This window comes from Ursus arctos, unplaced genomic scaffold (genome assembly GCF_023065955.2).
Source record: "Ursus arctos isolate Adak ecotype North America unplaced genomic scaffold, UrsArc2.0 scaffold_8, whole genome shotgun sequence".
NCBI lineage: Eukaryota > Metazoa > Chordata > Mammalia > Carnivora > Ursidae > Ursus > Ursus arctos.
The window spans coordinates 56,758,773-56,776,343 of record NW_026623100.1 but is presented as its reverse complement, the minus strand read 5'-3'; the positions used below and the strand labels follow the sequence as shown (position 1 = coordinate 56,776,343).

General features: G+C 36.8%; 1 protein-coding gene across 4 annotated transcripts in view; it reads right to left on the bottom strand.

Moving 5' to 3' along the window:
- HEATR5B (HEAT repeat containing 5B) overlaps positions 1 to 17,535 on the bottom strand; it is a 102,335-nt gene extending 84,800 nt beyond the window's left edge. The window contains exons 1-8 of one of the 4 annotated variants that reach the window (XM_026478912.4): positions 17,446 to 17,535; positions 16,333 to 16,480; positions 13,097 to 13,308; positions 11,842 to 11,950; positions 7,477 to 7,626; positions 3,883 to 4,054; positions 2,292 to 2,449; positions 1,087 to 1,336 (exon numbers count right to left, since the gene is read on the bottom strand). In XM_026478912.4, the coding sequence (XP_026334697.2) occupies positions 1,087 to 1,336; positions 2,292 to 2,449; positions 3,883 to 4,054; positions 7,477 to 7,626; positions 11,842 to 11,950; positions 13,097 to 13,308; positions 16,333 to 16,458 (1,177 nt within the window). In that variant the 5' untranslated portion in view covers positions 16,459 to 16,480; positions 17,446 to 17,535. Of the gene's footprint in view, positions 1 to 1,086; positions 1,337 to 2,291; positions 2,450 to 3,882; positions 4,055 to 7,476; positions 7,627 to 11,841; positions 11,951 to 13,096; positions 13,309 to 16,332; positions 16,481 to 17,407 lie in introns of all 4 variants that reach the window. The other 3 variants (XM_057308953.1, XM_044391174.3, XM_057308954.1) reach the window with 3 other exon arrangements.
- Between the last annotated feature and the right edge of the window lie 36 nt (positions 17,536 to 17,571).

Below are 17,571 nucleotides of genomic sequence, written 5' to 3'. Positions count from 1 at the left end.
GCAATATAATTTGCCTGATTAAGGTTAAGAAAACTGAAGTGTCCTACAGAATGTATATTTTACCTTGTTTAGTTCCCTGATTGGATTACAAGTTCCATGAAGGCAGGAACTTTTATCTCACTCATTATTCAAATACTGACTTACTGCTTTGCAATCCCGAATACTCAATAACTACTTGTTAAACTGAAAAATTTATAAAATGCACATTTCTTTTAATTCTGAATTACTGAGGTTATATATCCTACAGTGGGCTAATAACCACCTGTAATTGTTCCTATCTAAGTCTTCATATTAAACCTATTAACAAAAGGAAAACAAACAAACAAACAAACATGTGTTTATAAAACAAAAGGCTCAAGCAAAAAAATTGCAATAGGTTGTTCCTTAAAGATAGCAAAGCAATATACTGTAGCATACCAGGAAAGCTAGAACATCAATACCAGGTACTAGAAATGAAACAGAAAACCTAACCTTTCAAACATGCTACTCAAATCTTTAAAAATTCTTTTTTTAAAAATTTTTATTTATTTATTTATTTTTGATGTAAAGTTCGATGATTTATTAGTTGCGTATAACACCCAATGCACCATGCAATATGTGCCCTCCTTACTACCCATCGCCAAGTTGGTACAGCCACTCTGGAAAACAGTGTGGAGGTCCCTTAAAAAGTTAAAAAATTGAGCTACCCTATGACCCAGCCATTGCACTACTGGGTGTTTACTCCAAAGATACAGACGTAGTGAAGAGAAGGGCCATATGCACCCCAATGTTCATAGCAGCATTGTCCACAATAGCTAAATCGTGGAAGGAGCCAAGATGCCCTTCAAGAGATGACTGGATTAAGAAGCAGTGGTCCATGTATACAATGGAATATTACTCAGCTATCAAAAAGAACGATTTCTCAACATAAAAATTCTATGTCACTGTAATTACATGGTTTTAATAACAAAAGTACTCAATAAAAGTGACTATTAAAACACAGTCCAGAACGACATGAACTAATCAGATTAGTACTTATTAAGAATAATAACATAAAGCTAAATGACTAAAGAAATCAACAACACACATCAAGATACCAATTCTTACCTACTGCTTTCATTTGTTTTCCAATAGCTTGGCATATTTCTTTGGCAGCTGCAATCTGGGCTTTTTCACCTAGCAAACTGCCCACGGTAGCTCTTAGGATAAAGGAGACACATCGTCTTGAGTAAACAGCCTCTACATGTGTTTGCGTCGCCCGAGGATGGGAAACCAGATCAAGTACGTGGGACAAGAATGTAGCAAAGCTACGCTCCAACCACTGACCACCCAATGTAGTTACAAAAACAACATATGCCTATAAATAAAGATATAACTTCAGATAAATTATATAAAAGAATTGATATTACTGATAAAGCAACTACAAAAATAAATGATCACAGCATGCAAAATAAAATTATACTTGAGATTCAGGTTGAGAAAATTTAATACTTAAGACATTTTTAGTACTTCTAGCATAGGAATTACTGGTGGAAGTATCTTTGGCTAAAAACTGTTCTTAGTAGCTTCCTGAAGAATGCAAAAAGACAGTAGGGAGAGAGGGAAGGAGAGCTGAATTCATCCTAATGATGAGGAAGGTAATAGGTTATAGGAATAAGAAAACGCTCACATCCTAAATAAACATTGACCTACGACTAGAAACCCCTGCTTGTGACTGTAAGATAAAAATGGTTTACTTCTACTTTACACTTGTTTCAGGAACAATGTATAGTTGGAGTGATTTTGACTAAGACCACAAAGAAACATTTTATCTTATTATGTATTAATTATTCTTAGATCATTAACCATAACACCTTATTTGCTTAATCATTATTTTGCAATTTTAATTCCAAGTCAGGATTAGTTTCATAATTACATTGGTGATTACTCATTAATGATAAATCCAATCAAAGTATTAACCAATATGATTAGCTACAGGGTCATTAGAGAACATTAAAATCTAAATGCCTCAAGCTATCTGAATACAATTTCAATTAAAACTGAATTATTTTACATCTGATTTTCTGCCAAGTAAAGTCTGGGAAGATGTTGTATACTTATATAAATATAGCAGACAAACGCTTATTTACACGGCATTAAGAATCTATCCTTCCATATAAGTGTAATTTGGAATTTGAATGTAATTCATTCATTTGGTAAAATAAATATTTTGGGAAAAAAACAGACAATATTAAAAATCTGTGTGTACTAAGAGTCTTCCATGAGATTTCACCAGCAATGTGAGAATTCTTTCATATGTATCCATTACAAACCTGGGTAACTCCAACTCTCACTTCACGATTAACAGACCCTCCGACTTTTAACATCTCTCCACCACTCTTTAAAAAACCTGACCCTCCACGTAGAAATCCTGTGGCCATGAGTTCTAAGACTTCATCAAATGTCGCTCGCTTCACGTTCTGGCGCATTACTTTCAAAAAGAAAAGTAAATTCATAAGTAATCTATTTTGTTATTAGTTGTATAACATTTTCTAATAAATCTAGCTTAAAACTCAAGAAATTATTTTCAAGGATCCTTAAACTACTACAAAGATAGGGTCCTTTCATTTTCTTACAGTCTTTAAATTTACAATGTACTTGTAAAAGTAAATTCAATCTTGAAGCAAAAAATGCTAGGAAAAATGGAAGGAGCTAGAAATTAAAAGCAATTCACTAAATCTATGCCAAACATACTCTAATAATGTTAACCCTGATACATGTAACACAACAAGAGCAAAGCACACCCACAGCAGACACTGCTAATGGATCACAGCCCTCACTCCCAACTGAGCAGACTCAAAGAAACTTTGTCAAGTCCATGCTTTCTAGACAACAGTTAGCAATAGATTAAAATGTCACTGGACAGCAGAATTGCCATTCTCTTGTAGAGAGCTTCATAGTTTAGAAAGTCCTTTCTCATACAGCTGCAAACATAATCCTCACAAAAAGTCTGTAGGAGAGCCATAAAGCTCATGATTAAGTATGTAGACTTTGGAATTTGGCTGCCTGGGTTTAAATTTCAGCTCTGACACTTAACAGAACACTTAGACCACAAATTACACAATCCCTGTAAGCCTCAATTTCCTTGTTTATAAGTGGGAATAGTAACAGTACTTATAGTACATCAGGCTTTTGCGAGGATTAAATAAAACAATTCAGTTATATGCTGAATTCAGTGCCTCGCACATAGCACTTAATAAACGTTACCTGTCATCATCATCTAATCGTGCAGATTGAAGACAAAGAGACTAAAGCTCAAAGGGTTTTATTAGCTCAAATTAGCTCAAAGCTAATTAACATAAGAGCTAGGACTTGAATCTGTAACATCTGATTCTCCTACTACATAGAGCTGGAGTAGGGGTGGGGACAGTAGCACCTGTGGCTGGGCTCCCTCAGGGTCCACTCACAACCCTCACTGAGGCATCTCTATGGAAATGTGAGGCACAGAAGTTACATGACAAATGTCTCTGATTCTGCTTACAGTAATGGTCCCCCCTCCAAAAAAAGTAAAATAATACTGTACTATAAAAGGAATCTACTCATCAGAGATTGAAAGTAAGGAAGCATATAAAGTACCAGATTCCAGTCCCTTGAAGATTATACAAAACCATTTCATAAATCTTACTTGCTTATATATCCACTATACTTGATATATATTATCTTGCACATTATAACCATAAAGAAATGTCTTGTCTTTATCAAGGAAAATGCCATTTGGGTAGTTCTATTTCCTGAAAAAGCAGACAGACACTTAACTATTTAAATCTTTCAAGTGACTTGCCTATAACAAATAACTCATTTAGATATATTTCATATGCCTTCAAATATCTGTTACAGTCTACATCAGGGATTGGCAAATGATACCTGTTGCTTGTTTTGGCATCAACGCTGTAGCCATGACTGTTCCTAAGAGTTTAGACACTGCCACTCGAACCCCATAATTTGAGTTTTCCAAAGCCTTAAAGCAGTGAGTGGCAATATTTTCCAATTCAGCAGTCCACATGAACACAGCTTCATTCTGTAGTTCTAGTAGACACTGGAATTTAAAAAAAAAAAAGTAAATTAATTACATCCTAGAACTTCCACTTCCAGAGATATAGTAATGAAAATCAGATTTACTCTCTCTCCTAAAATAACCAAAAAATTAAAATATACGAAAGAACAGTTTTCAAGACACTGGACATCAGGCAATGAAGGATAGCGATCCTTAAGAGATGGAAAACAAACTTAACCCTATAATTGCCCCAGCTTACAGCCTCCAGAGTGTTTTCAGTACTTAGGAGAAGACATTTAACACTAAACTCCTAAATTAGAAAGAAGAAAGATCTCAAATCAATAACCTCAGCTTGTACCTTAAGAAACTGATGACGTATTTAGCACAAAGTAAGCAGGGGAGAAAAGAGAATAATAAAGATAACAGAGCTGAAATAGAAAACTGAAAAAGAATAGAAATAAAACCCAAAGCTGCTTCTTTGAGATGACTAATAAATTTGATAAATTTCTAGCCAGACAAAGGAAAGAGAAAAGACACCAATTACCAAAATTAGGAATGAGAGAGTCACATCACTACAGATTCAATATATATTAAAAGAACAGAGAGAATATCATAAGCAACTTTATGCCAATAAATCTGACAACTTAAATGAAATAGACAACTCACTAAAGAAGAAACAGATAACCTAAGTAGCCCAGTATTGATTTTTTAAATTCAATTTGTAAGGGTGCCTGGGTAGCTCAGCTGGTTAAGCATCTGACCCTCGGTTTTGCCTCAGGTCATAATCTTGGGGCATGTTGTGGGATGGAGCCCCATGACCAGCTCCTTGCTCATCAGGGAGTCTGCTTGAGATTCTTTCCCTCTGCCCTTCCCCCATGTGCTCGTTCATGTGAACGCTCTCTTTCTCTCTCAAATAAATAAATAAATCTTTTTTTTTAAAAGATTTTATTTATTTATTTGACAGAGATAGAGACAGCCAGCGAAAGAGGGAACACAAGCAGGGGAGTGGGAGAGGAAGAAGCAGGCTCATAGTGGAGGAGCCTGATGTGGGGCTCGATCCCACAACACCGGGATCACGCCCTGAGCCGAAGGCAGATGCTTAACTGCTGTGCCACCCAGGCACCCCAATAAATAAATAAATCTTAAAATTGAATTTGTATACAAGAAAAACTGGGGAAAACTAAACAAGATCAATGGACTATGTTAATGTCAACACTATTATACTAGTTATAATATTGTATTATACTTTTGCAAGATATTACAATTGGGATGAACTGGGTAAAAGTTTATAAAGATATCTCTATATTACTTCTTATAATTGCATGTAAATCTATGATTATCTTAAAGTAAATGTAATTAGAAAACAGCAACAACAAAAACAACACAAGAAATCAAATATAAAACAAAAGGCATGACAAAATCCAACATCCATTCCTCATAAAACCTCTTAGCAAGCTAGGAATATAAGGGTGCTTCCTCAACTTGATAAAAGTCATCAAGAAAAACCAACGGTTAACACTAAATGGCAAAGGACTGTACGTTTTCTCCTTAAACATCTTGAATAAGACAAGCATGTTTGCTCTCATGTTTTTAATTCAACACTGTATTGAAGGATTTAGCCAGAGCAAAAGGTATTCATATTGGAAAAGAAGTAAAACTGTCTTTATTTTTGAACATGATTGTTTATATAGAACATCTGATGGAATCTATCAAAAGAGCTGACAGAACTTATAAGTCATTTAACAACATTAGCAGATACAAGATCAATATACAAAAATCAATTGTATTTCTGTGTTAGCAATGAACAATTAGAACTTAAAATTTTAAAAACCAGTATCATTTAAAATTGCATTGAAAATATGAAATACTTAGGGATAAATCTGACAAAAGATGTCCAAGACCTATAAATGGAAACCACAAAATGCTGCTAAGGGAAAACAAATAAGACCTAAATAAATGGAGAGATACAACATGTTCAAAGGTTAGTTGATTTAATATTGTTAAGATGTCAACTCTTCCCAAATTGATCCATAGAGTCATTGTAAAATACCAGCATGAATCAGAATCCCAGCATGATATTCTTCTAGAAATTGATAAATTAATTCTAAAATTCATATGGAAATGCAAAGAGCCTAGGATACGATTTTGAAAAAGAACAAAGTTGGAAAGTTAACACTACCTGGTTTCAAGACTTATTATGAAGGTACAGTAATTAAGACAGTGTTATGGACATCAAGATAGATCAATGGAACATAACAGAGTCCAAAAATAGACCCATACGCATATGAACAACCAACTTTCAAAGAAGATGCAAAGGCAATTTAGGTGAAGAAAAGATGGCGTTTTCAATGTGATGCTGGAACAAGTGAATATACATGCACAAAAAAAAAGAACTTTGATTCATACCTTGTACCATATTTAAAAATTAACTCAAAATGGATCATATATCTAAGTATAAAACTATAAAACTTCTAGAAGGAAACATAAGAGAAACCTTCAGTTAGGAAAAGTTTTCTTAGGTACAATACTAGCAGCACAGTCTATATAATAAAAAGTGGTAAGTTGGACTTTGACAAAATTCAAAACTTCCCTACTTTCCCTTAGAAAGGCACTATTTAGAGTATGAAAAGACAGGACATAGCTGAGAATAAGTATTTGTAAATCATGTATCTGATAAAGAAATATATAAAAACCCTATATAAATACTATCAAAACTCAATAATAAGAAAACAACTCAATAAAACAACATGCAAAAGATTTTAATAGATTCTTTATCAAAGATAAGGATGGTAATGAGTACATGAAAATATGCTCATCATTAGTTATTAGGGAAATATAAACTAAAGCTACAATGAGATGTGAGTACATATCCATTAGAACGGCCAAAATGAGTAAGACTGACAATACCAAATGAGGATGTGGAGGAATTAGAAATCTCATACGTTGCTGGTGGAAATGTAAAATGGTACGAGTACTCTGGAAAATAGTTCAGCAATTTTTTTAAAAAAGTTAAACATAAATCTATCATACAATCCCATTATTCTACTCCTAGGTATTTACCCATAGTAATGCATATGTCCACACAAAAACTTGTACATAGATGCTCAGAGCTTTTTTTCTAATAGTCTGAACTGGAAGCAATTCAAATGTCCTTAACAGGTGAAGGAATAAACAAATTGTGGTACATCCACACAATGACATACCACTCAGCAATGCAAAGAAATGAACAGTGATACATTTAACAATATAGATGAATCTCAAGATAATTATGCTGAGTAAAAGAAGCCAGACCAAAGAGAGCACATACCACATGATTCCATTGTATACACTTCTACCAATTGAAACTAATCCATGGGAACACAAACTATGTTATCACATTTTAAAACTTTAAAAGAAAAAAAAAAAGCCACTGTTTAAGAGGAAGCAGGAGAAGGAATAGCATTATAAATCAGCCAAGTACTAACCTTGGCAACTGCACATCGAACAGCCATCGACCTGTCAGTCAAGAGGGACCTGGCATTCTTGTAAATATCACGATGAGAGGACGCTGCTGCACCTCCCAGTCCATTCAGAACTTTCTGTAGGCTCATTAAGATCTCACTTCGTCCTTGAGACTAGATGTGAACATAAATCAAAACTAAAAACTATGTTGTAAAACTAGTTCCATGTTTAAACAAGAACATACCAAAACACAAAAGTTTTCTGGGCTTCATAGTCTCATAGTCTTGCCTTTAGACTGTAAACAGTAAGTAATGAAAAATAAAATAAAGTATCCTAGAAAGTACCTGAAAGGGAAGAATAATTATTAACCTCAATTAAATAATGTCTTGCTGAGAAATCAGATTACCACAAGAAAACATATTTTACTGTTTCCACAACATGAGGTACAACTTAATGAGAACATGAAAATAATTTCAGATTCATGAGCATGGAATATTTTCCCATCTTTTTGTGTCTTCTTCAATGTCTTTCAAGAGTGATTTGTAGTTTCTAGAATATAGATCCTTTACGTCTCTGGTTAAGTTCATTCCGAGATAACGTATGATTTTTGGTGCTATTGTAAATGGAATGGATTCCCGAATTTCTTTCTTCAGTCTCATTGTGCATGTATAGAAATGCAACTGATTTCTGAGCATTGATTTTGCATCCCGCCACATTACTGAATTCTGTATAACTTGTAGTAGTTTGGGGATGGATTCTTTTGGGTTTTCCATATAGAGTATCATGTCATCTGCGAAGAGAGACAGTTTGACTTCTTCTTTGCCTATTTGGATACCTTTTATCCCTTTTTGTTGTCTGATTGCTGTTGCAAGGACTTCTAGTACTATGTTGAATAATAGTGGTGAGAGTGGGCATCCTTGTCGTGTTCCTGATCTTAAGGGAAAGGCTTCCAGCTTTTCCCATTGAGAATGATATTTGCTGTAGGCTTTTCATAGATGGTTTTTATGAAATTGAGGAATGTACCCTCTATCCCTACACTCTGAAGGGTTTTAATCAAGAAAGGATGCCGTATTTTGTCAAATGCTTTTTCTGCATCTATTGAGAGGATCATATGGTGCTTGACTCTTTTCTTGTTGATATAATCTATCACACTGATAGATTTGCGAATGTTGAACCACACTTGCATCCCAGGGATGAATCCCACTTGGTCTTGATGGATAATCCTTTTAATGTACTGTTGGATCCTATTAGCTAGGATCTTGTCGAGAATTTTGGCATCCATATTCGTCAGGGATATCGGTCTGTAATTCTTTTTGATGGGGTCTTTGCCTGGTTTGGGGATCAAGGTAATACTGGCCTCATAGAAGGAGTTTGGTAGTTTTCCTTCGGTTTCTATTTTTTGAAACAGCTTCAGGAGAATAGGTATTATTTCTTCTTTGAATGTTTGGTAGAATTCCCCAAGGAATCCGTCAGGCCCTGGACTCTTTTTTTGATCACTGCTTCAATCTCTTCATAATTAATCCGTCTGTTTAAAAAATCAATTTCTTCCTGCTTCAGTCTTGGTAGTTTATAGGTTTCCAGGAAGGCATCCATTTCTTCCAGGTTGTTTAATTTATTGGCATAAAGCTGTTGATAAAAGTTTCTAATGATCCTTCCTATTTCATTGGTGTTGGTTGTTACCTCTCCCTTTTCATTCATAATTTTATTAATTTGGGTCCTTTCTCTATTCTTTTGGATAAGTCTGGCCAGTGGCTTATCGATCTTCTTTATTCTCTCAAAGAACCAGCTTCTAGTTCTGTTGATCTGCTCTACTGTGCTCCTGGTTTCTAATTCATTGATCTCTGCTCTAATCTTGATCACCTGCCTTCTTGTGAGTGGGTTAGGCCTATTCTTCTGTTCCTGTTCCAGCTTCTTGAGGCGAGAATATAAAAACTGCATTTTAGATTTTTCTATTCTTTTGAGTGAGGCTTGGATGGCTATGTATTTTCCCCTTAGGACTGCCTTTGCAGCGTCCCATAGGTTTTGGACCGTTGTGTTTTCATTCTCATTGGTCTCCATAAACTGTTTAAATTGATTTTTCATTTCCTGGTTTATCCACTCATTCTTGAGCAGGATGGTTCTTAGTTTCCATGTGTTTGAATTTATTCCAAATTTTTCCTTGTGATTGAGTTCCAGTTTCAAAGCATTGTGGTCTGAGAATACGCAGGGAATAATTTCGGTCTTTTGGTATCAGTTGAGACCTGTTTTGTGACCCAGAACATGGTCTATTCTTGAGAATGTTCCATGTACATTCGAAAAGAATGAGTATTCTGTTGTTCTGGGGTGTAGTGTTCTACATATATACCTATGAGGTCCATCTGGTCTAGTATATCATTCAAAGCTCTTATTTCTTTGTTGATTTTCTGCTTAGGGGATCTGTCTATTGCTAATAGTGGAGTGTTGAGGTCCCCTACTACTAACGTATTTTTATCTATATGTCTCTTTATTCTGGCTAAGAGTTGGCTTGTGTATCTAGCTGCTTCCCTGTTGGGGGCGTAGATATTTATAATTGTCATATCCACTTGTTGGATACCTCCTTTAAGAATATAGTGTCCTTCTGTATCTCTAACTACAGTCTTTAGTTTAAAATCTAATCTGTCTGATATGAGAATTGCTACCCCAGCTTTCTTTTGAGGCCCATTGGCATGAAAAATGGTTTTCCATCCCTTCACTTTCAGTCTGGATGTATCTTTAGTTTCAAGATGAGTCTCTTGTAGACAGCAAATGGATGGGTCATGTCTTTTTATCCAATCTGCAACCCTGTGGCATTTATGGGAGCATTTAGGCCATTCACATTGAGAGTGATTATTGAGAGATATGATTTCAATGATGTCATGTTGCTTGTAAAATCTTTGTTTCTATAGATTGTAACTTTCTGTTCTGTATCACTCTTGGGGCCTTTTTACTTTTATAGAAACCCCTCTTAATATCTCCTGTAGGGCTGGTTTCATGGTTACGAAATTGTTCAGTGTCTGGCGATCTTGGAACGTCCTTATCTCTCCAGGGATGTACTGTATGGTGACTAACATAATAAAAAAATTATTAAAAAAAAAAAAGAAAACAATTTCAGAAACTTCAATATCACATCTCAAGGGTCCAAACTTTCAGAATGTGAACGGTTAAGCAAAGAATAATTAAGAAGTAATATAAACCATTTAAAAGAAGAGCCATTCAACACATTTAAAAACTTGTCACAGAGCTATACTAAGTCTTCATCTTTTGATAACTAATCCAAACTTGTTTTCATATTCTTACAGTACTTGGTTCTTTCTAAGAGCATACTCATTCAAACACAGATCTCTTCCACTAGACTATAAGCTTTTAAGAGGTCAGGGACCATGTCTTGTTCATCTTTATATGCTTACTACCTCACAGTATGTCTGCAATCATAGTTTTATAATAAATGAATAAACAAATAGTTCCCAGAAGAGGTGTTGTCCAAGAAATCTTCAGCCTTCTGAGACGAAGGAATTAAGACTATGAGAGTCCAGGCCTTGGTCTAGTTTTAGTGAACACCAAGTTGATAAGGAACTTTCAGAAGTAACACCAAACTGACATGACAAAATAAAACTATTTTTACTCAGTATTAGCTGCTGTGAATTGAATAGTGTCCTCCAATAAGATTAGTTCAAGTCTTAAGCCCCATTACCTGTGAACATGACTTTATTTGGAAATAAGAAATTAAATACAGACAAGGTCATACTCGATTCCAGTGGGCCATAATCCAATCACTAGTATCCTTACAAGAAGAGAAGAATTTGGATGCAGAACACAGATGCACAGGAAGAACACCATGTAACAACAGAGGCAGAAATTAGAAATGCACCTGCAAATCAAGGAACACGAAGGGACGCCAAGGATTGCCAGCAACCGCTAGAAGTGAAGAAAGCAAGAAAGGATTCTTCCCAAGAGTCTTACCAAGAAGCACGGCCCTGCCAACACCCTGATTTTGGATTTTTGCTTCCGGAATTGTGAGACAACAAATTTCTGTTGTTTTAAGTCACTGTGGTCATTAATTACCCAAGGCAACCCTAGAAAACTAATACATTAGCTGTGGCACAAAAATAAAATGGCAGTGCAAAAATATCCACAGGGCTAAATAAAAAATAATAGGTAAACCAATTTTTGCCTAGGAAAAGCATTCTTTCCCTTCCCACTGAAATATAAGGTAATATACATTAAAGAAGGGGCAAGTAATATTTTTTTGCAAGTAATAATTTTAAATTACCTTCTTGCTAAGCAGTATGAGTACCACAGTGACAGAAAAAAAAAGGCAAACATATATTTTTACTGACATCTAACTCCTGCCACAAGCAAAACATTTAAATAATATTTGTTATAAAACTTACCTCTGCACTTTTCAGAGATTTCAAAAGATTATTCACTGTCTCTGGAAATGCACTTCCTAACATTCTCCCCATTTTTTCATAAAATGCTCCAACACAAGCCACTGCAGCCCTATAAGAAATGATGTTTTCACCGGTCATTGTTCAGGTTACTAATTCAATTTCATACCTTTCTCATTTTCAGAAATCAATTTGTATTGGTGCAGGACACTTTTGGTTACAAATCCTTAATTCTCAACTTTCAAAAACACCTTGTTTATTTATAATCTCAACAAATACCATGGTTAATCAAACTGTATTCTTATTAGGAATATAAGAGGATAAGAACAGTAAATAAAGTTTCACTGGAACACAGCTATTTTATTTACACACAATCTGTGGCAGAGGTGAGTAGTCGTGACAGAGATGGATAGTCACAAAGCCAAAAACACTTACTACCTGGCTCTTTTTCATAAAGTTTGCCAATCCCTGGCCTATCACATCCATCTTCCCATCTTAACTACTTATTTGACTAACCTCCATGGCTTCCCTGTTGTTGATCTTTGTCTGACACTTCTTTGAGAAGTCTTCCTTGACACTGCTCTCCCCGTATGCCACAGGTGAGTTATTTTTCTCCTTGACAACACTCCTCACTGTACTATAACTGTTGGCTTTCTTATTTGACCCTTTCATAGGATGCACCCCATAGCCATTAGCCTTAAGACTTGCTCTGAAAATGTCTGTCCTTGACCCAAACTGCAAGTATGGGCCAGGAGTTGGGTAAGGTCTTAAGCTAAAGGTCCGCAAGCTTGCAGGCAAAATGGTCTCTGTCTCAGCTACTCAATTCTGCCACTATAACATGATAGCAGCTACCACCTAAATGAACAGACATGTCTATAGTCCAATTGAACTTTGTTTACAGAATAGGCAGCAGGATGGATTTGGCCTGTGGGCTAGTTTGCCCAGGCCTGCCTCAATCTCATCACCTAGAAATTCTTTACTTCTCTCTCTGTCCCAGACAAGAATATTCTCTCCATCCAAATTTACCGAAAGACCTCTGTGCAAACTGCTGACACCATACCAATTCTCTGTTGTTTGCTAAAAGTCCCAGTGGTGATGAAACATAGATTGAAAAAGAACCCCTTCCCCAGACTACTTAGAGCTTTCATTGTCAAGCCACACGCTACAGGTTCCACTGACCTGGGAGTCTTTATGATCAGTAGTCCCTTATTAAGATAAGTTACTCTAAAAAACCCAAAACATCAAAGTAAGTACTTACAGTTTTGTTGGTAAGTATGCTGCAGTATCATCTTTATTCCTGATAATGTCATTACATTTATCAAGTGTTTGAAAAACCGTAAAAGTATCTCCAATGCTATAAAGAGCTGCAAGATTTTTAGCTAACAATTTTCGTGTAGGTGGTCCAGGTGAACTACTTATTAATCCAGTTAATTGTTCAACAAGTTTTTTCTGCTTTTCCTTTACATCAGTCTGTTATAAAAAAAATACGGAACATTATCAGTTTTTTTCTTATATGTGCTTTTGTTACCTTTTAATCAAAATTAAAAATAACAGTTAACAGTTAAAATCTAGATTACATTAGGCATAAAACCATAAATGAAAATTTTCAAGGTAAGGAAAAGTTCGTTAAGAAATGAACCATTCTTTCCTAGATTAAATCTTATCCTTCATTCCACTCCAATGCCAAAAAGTTAGCTACCAATAAAAGTGACTAGTCCAGATCCAAAAAGTTTCCACATTAACTTACTATGAAACCAACAGTCAAAGGATGTAAAATATTGGGTGTACGGACAACTGATGTCTTAGAACCTAGCAAGACTGTCCTGTAAAAGCAAAGTCAGTAGTTCATAAGTTATAGGTAACTGAAGGAAACTGAAAGAAACTTTAAGAGCCATAGACAGCATAAAAAGAAAAATTCAGATATACTTGTAATCAATACTGAGAGTTCATTCATTCATTCAAGAAATGCTGACTGTGCACTTATTATATGCCATGCACTGTTCTGGGCACTGGGATAAAACAGTGAACACAACAGACAAAGTCTCTGCCCTTATGAGTTTATACTCTAGTGGGGAAAGACAGAGTTCACCAAATAAACAAATGAATAGTGTGAACTCTTACTGTTTTGTTCAGATTAGTAAGAAAAGGCCTCTCTGAAAAGAAGTGAAGATGTGAGCTATGCAGACATCTGAGAGAAAAACATTCCAAGCAAAGGGAACAAGGGCAAAGGCCCTGAGGTGGAAGCTTGCTTAGCTGAGGACAACAAGACAGCCAGAGTCAAAGAGAGGAAGTCGTGGAAGATGAATCAGAAGGGTAGAAGGGACCAGATTATATACGGTCTTACATACCACTGTAAGAATTTTCTGTCATTCTAAGTAGGAATTTGAAGCACAAGAGGAACGCGATCAAAATGTTTTAACAGGCACATTCTGAATACTGAGCAAAGAATACTCTACAAGGTACATGGTTGGAAGCATGGTGAACACTTAGGAAGCTATCATAAAAATCCAGATAAGAGATGAGGGTGGGAACAACAGCAATGATGACAAATAATTGAATTCTGGACATACATGGTGGATAGAACCAGTAGGACTGGGGCGCCTGGGTGGCACAGCGGTTAAGCATCTGCCTTCGGCTCAGGGCGTGATCCCGGCGTTCTGGGATCGAGCCCCACATCAGGCTCCTCCGCTATGAGCCTGCTTCTTCCTCTCCCACTCCCCCTGCTTGTGTTCCCTCTCTCGCTGGCTGTCTCTATCTCTGTCGAATAAATAAAAAAAAAAATCTTTAAAAAAAAAAAAAAAAAAAAAAAAAGAACCAGTAGGACTTGCTGATGAATATGATGTGAAGTTTGAGAAAGAGAAGTCAAGAATGACTCTAAGGTTTATGACCTGAGCAACCAGAAGGAAGAAATGGTAATTTCCTCGGAAGATGAGCACTAGGAAAAGGACAGATTTGGGATGGGGAAATCAAGAATTTGGCTTTGAATATGTTTGAATATGTTAATTTTGAGATGCTGTTTAAGAGAGAAAGATGTAGTTGGGTATCTGGGAGTCATTATTGTATAGACAGTAGTAAAAATCATCAGATTATGATATCATTGAAAGAATAAATACTTGTATATACTCTTGTATTTTTCAATTTCACAACAAAATTAAAAATTAGTAAGTGTTTCAAGGTAGAGGATCAACTATATGAAAAGTTGCTGATGGTTAACTAAGAATACTGACCACTGGTTGGAAGAATCTGAGATCACTGATGGCTGGACAAGAGCCATTTCAGTGGAATGTAGACAAAAAATACTCACTGAGAAGGGGTTTAAGAGAAAACAGAAATTTTGAGCTAAGGACTGTGAATGAATCCACGCATTAACTCTGTATCTCCAAAAATGCTACTAAAACTATACTAAAGGGCAACCAAAAAAAAAAACCCACAAAAAACAAAAAACACAAATCTACAAGAGCAAAGAAAACAGGAAAACAATCAACAGAAAATATAGAAGCCAGGTATCCCCAATAGGGAAAGCTGAGAAGAGACCCAACTTACAACACAGAATCCCATAAAGCCCATGATTGTTTTGTTGTTGTTTGCAAAAGCAGGAGGGAGCGCTCCTGCTCTCCCTCTAGTTCTGCCTAGAGCTAGAGGAAACGGTTGAGAGTCTAGAAGCTGTAAGACTCGTACGTCTCTCCTCCATTCTGGACTTAGGGAACTCAAGCACAGCCGTGGGCTGGGAAAACCGCACTGAAGACGGGGGTTAAATGAAAGTTTATATACTGGATGTTGAAGTCCCTAGTCTTCTTCCCCAGCTCCTAGAAACTAGGCAGCTGGTGATACACCCTAGGACACTAGAGTAGAAATGTCTCTTCCAGGAAATGAGTAGCTAAGAGAAACCTATGATACCAGCGTCAGGGGTTCCTCAAACAACAGGACTAGCCTACAGTGAAGCACAGTTAATGAACTTCATCGTGCCCAGAGAACTTACTACTCATTCTTTAATTTGAACAGATGCCAAACATCATCAGATATTTGAGGAAAGTATCTAATTTTAAAGAGAAAATAAAATATATACATAAGGAAAAGCAACTAGGATAAAAGAGACTATGCAGGAAGAAGAAAACTGAAAGAAAAAAAAAACGTATCATAACACCTCAGAGAGAAAAGTAAAGATATTGGGATTGCTAGACAACACTGAGGGACCATTTGAAGTTGCAGATAAACGAATTTAAAATGACGTTAGTCACATAATCATATTTTTCTCCAGTCACATTCAACTGTCCATACAGAGACATGAAGTGGGCAAAGAACTAGGTTAAAAAGAGACTCAGGTTTTGCGACAAAACAGAAAAAGGACAGACAAAAACTCCTATTCCAGTGTTACATTCTCAATTCCATAAGTGACCCAAAACCTTTCCAACACATAATGCTTGTTTTTTCACAAATCATGAACATATCATACTCTTAATTATGTAAACCCAGCTGAAAAAAAAAATACCATACCTTGTTGGCAGCAATCAAGACTTTATCAAGAAATCTCAACCATTCAAAGATAAAAACTGGTCTCTTTGCTTCAGTGATTTGAGCCAAAGCTTCTTCATTTAGCAATAAACTGTGCGCTAGCTCCATTACTGAAGTTTAAAAGTCACACCTTAACAAATTAAAACATACTTGTAAGGATTTTTTTAATGTTAAAAGTCAAGCTTAATGAATGTAACCACTAAGAAATTAAAAGTACGGCTTTTCCTCTCATTTCATTTGGGGGAAATTTACATAATTTCTTTAAGGCAAAACCCAAGAACCTAATTCTAAAGGGCCAGCATAAAACAAATACAAACATAAATGAAAGTCGTGTTTGGTGAGGAAGAAGGAAAAAAGGGTAAAAGGAAACTTAAAATAAATCTTGTAAATAACGGGACACCTAACTGCCTCAGTCAGTAGAGCCCGCGACTCTTGAACTCGGAGTCGTGGATTCAAGCCCCTCGTTGGGCGTACTTAAAATACATATGTAGCAAATAAGGCATTATTCCCGAAGAAAAATGCGTAGCAAAACACATGTCATTAACTCATTCCATAAATGGTAAAACTTAACCATCAAGATCAAACACTGGCTGGGCCTGACAATCCATCCTCCTCTTTCCTCGCCCACTGCTCCGTGCACAGCACCCTTACCCTCCCCTGGCCTAGGAGGACGTCAAAACTCCCAGCATAAAGATGTCACACTGGAAGTCTCCAAAAGCCTTCCTATGGGGATGGGGTGAGGGAGGCCACATCCCCGTGGCAGAAGCTTCAGCCGCAACCCCGAGGGCCAGGGGAAATGCAGCCCGCAGATGTCGCGCGCGCTGCAGGTCTGGGTCAACCCGGCTACTCGGAGGACCACCGTAGCTTAGTGCCGGGCCTAGGGGAAATGCAAGAGGCCACCGCAGGCCTTCCCAGGGCCACTCGGGCTGTCAACCACAGGTGACGGTGGCCCGGAACCGAGCCCGGAGACTGTGAAAGGAAAATGTTCATTACAAACTCGATTTTCCTCTCCAGCCCTCTGAAAACGTACAGGCAGACAGGGGTGTGTGCGTGTCACCTTGCATGCTTTGACGGTAGACGGGGGGGCGGCCTCACCTTCTAGTCTGGCAGGGGCCGAACAGCTGAGTTCCGGGGCCAGAAGCATCTGCCAAACGACCCGGATGCCCCGCCTCCCGCACTCCTTCCAGCAGGAAACGAAAGGAGAGCGCATGCGCGGAAGGC